General features: G+C 48.6%; 1 protein-coding gene across 1 annotated transcript in view; it reads right to left on the bottom strand.

Annotated features, from left to right (window-relative positions):
* The window catches only part of PLA2G10 (phospholipase A2, group X), a 39,927-nt gene that overhangs the window by 25,468 nt on the left and 10,818 nt on the right, over positions 1–3,641 (bottom strand). The window contains exon 3 of the mRNA XM_011983660.1: positions 2,192–2,298. Coding sequence (XP_011839050.1) covers positions 2,192–2,298 — 107 coding nt within the window. The remainder of the gene's footprint in view (positions 1–2,191; positions 2,299–3,641) is intronic.

The raw sequence follows: 3,641 nt of genomic DNA, 5'->3' as shown, positions 1-3,641 counted from the left end.
CTTTTTTAATTTACTTTTTTTTTTTTTTTTTTGAGACGGGATCTCACTCTGTTGCCCAGACTGGAGTGTAGTGGTACAATCTTGGCTCACTACAGCCTCGTCTTCCCTGGGCTCAGGTGATCCTCCTACCTCAGCCTTCCAAGTAGCTGAGACTGCAGGTGCACACCACCACACCCTGCTGGTTTTCGTATTATTTGTAGAGAGAGGGTTTCACCATGTTGCCCAGGTTGGTCTTGAATTCCTAAGTTCAAGCCATCTGCCTGTCTTGGGAGTACGGGAGTGAGCCACAGCGCCGAGCCTGTTACGTCTATTTTCAAGTAACAGAAAATAGGGAAAAAAAAGCGGTGGAACTATTGGTCTGGATCATGTGTAGCTCTTCAGATAACTTTGTGTCTTGCTGCCGAAACTCAAGCCTTAGCTACATTCTCCCTGTACCATTACTCACTTCCTAGTTGTTTTCATTGGTTTCGCTTTCTTATTTATTTGAAGGGAAACTATAAATGGAAAACGCCGCACATCAGAATGGAATCTTTTTTCTTTTTGTTTTTGTTTGAGATAGTCTCACTCTGTTGCCCAGGCTGGAGTACAGTCGTGCAATCTCGGCTCACTGCAACCTCCGCCTCCTGGATTCAAGTGATTCTCCTGCATTAGACTCTCAAGTAGCTGGGATTACAAGCATGCACCAACATACCAGGGTAAGTTTGTATTTTTAGTAGAGACAGGGTTTCGCCATTGAGGCTGCTCTCAAACTCCTAGCTTCAAGTGATCCACCTGCCTTGGCCTCCCAAAGTGCTGGAATTGTAGGCATGAGCCACCGCACCCGGCCCAAAATGGAATCTTAAAAATAAACACCATGGCCAGATGCAGTGACTCACGCCTGTAATTCCAACACTTTGAGAGGCCGAGGCGGGTGGATTGCTTGAGGTCAGGAGTACCAGACCAGCTTGGCCAACATGGTGAAACCCCATCTCTACCAAAAATACAAAAAAATTAGCCAGGTGTGGTGGCAGGCGCCTGTAATCTCACCTACTGAGGAGGCTGAGGCAGGAGAATCGCTTGAACCCGAGAGGTGGAGGTTGCAGTGAGCCGAGAACACACCATTGCACTCCAGCCCAGGCAACAAGAGCAAAACTCTGTCTCAAAACAACAAACAAAAAAATCAAAAAACAAAACAAAACAAAAAAACCCCACACTCCAAAAGCAAACAATAAATAAATAATGTAAAAATAAAATAAATACTACAGTCCTTATGTTACTGCTTTGTTTCAAAATCTGATAAGATTGCCCTGAGGGACCTGACGTTTTTAATTGCAGGGTTTTTTTTTTTTAAATCTTTAGAAGTGGTTGGTTATGTAAAATATTATTATTATTATTATTTTGAGACTGGGTTTTTCCCTGTCACCCAGGCTGAAGTGCAGTGGCTCGCTCACAGCTCACTGCAGCCTCAACCTCCTGGGCTTTAGGAGATCCTCCCACCTCAACCTCCCAAGTAGCTGGGATCACAGATGTGTGCCACCACACCTGGCCAATGTTAAAAAAAATCCTTTGTTTGTAGAGATGCGCTCCTGGCCTCAAGCGATCCTCCTACTGATCCTGACCCCCAGTCCCTTTCTGATAAACATTTACATTGTTTATTATCTGATGCCATTTCTATCTTCTTCCTTGTTGTCCAGACATCAAAGAATTAGGTTTCTTCAGGGTTTTCTTTTTCAAGTGCTCAGTGTTAAAGATCACTCACATTAGGGCCAGACACCATGGCTCACGCCTGTAATCCCAGCACTTCGGGAGGTCAAGGCGGGCGGATCACTTGAGGTGGGGAGTTTGAGACTAGCCTGGCCAATGTGGTGAAACCCCTCTACTGACAAAAATACAAAAATTAGCTGGGCATGGTGGTGCATGCCTGTAGTCCCAGCCACTTGGGAGGCTGAGGCAAGAGAATTGCTTGAGCCCAGGAGGCAGAGTTTGTAGTGAGCCAAGATCACACCACCACACTCTAGCCTGGGTGACAGAGTGAGACTCTGACTCAAAAAATCAATAAAATAAATATCACTTACATTAGACACACCCAAGGGGTGGTCTATAGAGAGATGGAAGCAGTGGTTATTGAAACAGGGGCACGGAAGTCATCTGGCCGTGCCAGGATGCCCAGGGGATACTCGGGGTGGGTGGCATGGTGGTGCTGAGGACTCACCGCACAGGACGCTCTGATTGACGCACTGCCAGGAGTAGCGCTCTGTCTTGGGGCTGCAGCCGGCCTCCTCAGCTCGAGTGTAACAACAGTCGTGGCGATGGCAGCACCTGCGGATGTCACATGGGCAGGACAGCCGGTGGGCAAAGCTCTCTCCCAGCCCTTCTCTCTTGCCAGGACCATGGGTGACTGAAGACTCCCAGCAGGGCACAGCAACCTCTTATCTAAGCTTTTTTTTTTTTTAAGAGACAGGGTCTTTCTCTGTCGCCCAGGCTGGAGTGCAGCGGCACAGTCATAGCTCACTGCAACCTTGAACTCCTGGGCTCAAGTGATTCTCCCACCTCAACATCCCAAGTAGCTGAGACTATAGGCACACGCCACTATGCCTGGCTAGTTTTTTAATTTGTATTTCCTTTGAGACAGGGTCTCTCTCTGTTGCTCAGGCTGGAGTGCAATGGCTCAGTCAGCTCACTTTAGCCTTGAACTCCCGGGCTCAAGCGATAACTGCCACCTCAACCTCCCAAGTATGCTACTACAAGAACACAAATTCCTTTTTTAAATTGTTTGTAGAGATGGGGTCTCACGGCTGGGCATGGTGGCTCACTCCTGTAATCCCAGCACCTTGGGAGGTTGAGGTGGGTGGATCATGAGGTCAGGAGATCGAGATCATCCTGGCTAACATGATGAAACCCAGTCTCTACTAAAAATGCAAAAAATTAGCTGGGCGTGGTGGCGGGTGCCTGTAGTCCCAGTTACTGGGGAGGCTGAGGCAGGAGAATGGCGTGAACCCAGGAGGCGGAGCTTGCAGTGAGCCGAGATGGTGCCACTGCACTCCAGTCTGGGTGACAGAGCTCAAAAAAAAAAAAAAAAAAAAAAAAAAAAAAAGAGATGGGGTCTCACTATGTTGCCTAGGTTGGTCTCAAACTCCCAGGCTCAAGCAGTCCTCCTACCTCAGCCTCCCCAAATGCTGGGATTACAGGTGGGAGCTACTGTATGCCTGGCCTTGTCTAAGCTGTTTCCCTGAAAATCCCCATCTTGGGTAATGATTCCATTGGCCCCACCATGCCCTGTCCTGCCTCTCTGGCTGTGCCCGAGCTTGGTCCCTGCCTGCCTGCCTCAATGTCTGGGTCTCAAGTTCCTATGACATATGACTCCTCTCTCTTCCTGGAGTGATCCAAGCCCTGCCACTTCCTGACTTTGCCCACACTGTACCCTCTGCCTGGGGCAACTTCATGTCTGCCCTTTGTCTCTTAGGTCTCATCCTAGGCAGAAGCCCCTGCCTCTGGAGGTCATCCAGGCATCCCCAGGCTACATCCTCTCATAAAATCAGATTCCTTCCCTTCCGAGCAGGTTTATAATGAAACCCTCCTTAAAGGCCAGGTGCAGTGGCACACATCTATAATCCCAGAACTTTGGGAGGCTGAGGTAGGAAGATCACTTGAGGCCAGGGGGT

The sequence above is a fragment of the Mandrillus leucophaeus genome, unplaced genomic scaffold (genome assembly GCF_000951045.1).
Source record: "Mandrillus leucophaeus isolate KB7577 unplaced genomic scaffold, Mleu.le_1.0 Scaffold253, whole genome shotgun sequence".
Taxonomy (NCBI): Eukaryota; Metazoa; Chordata; class Mammalia; order Primates; family Cercopithecidae; genus Mandrillus; species Mandrillus leucophaeus.
Note: the sequence above shows the minus strand (reverse complement) of the source record. Positions and strands in the feature narration are given on the sequence as shown.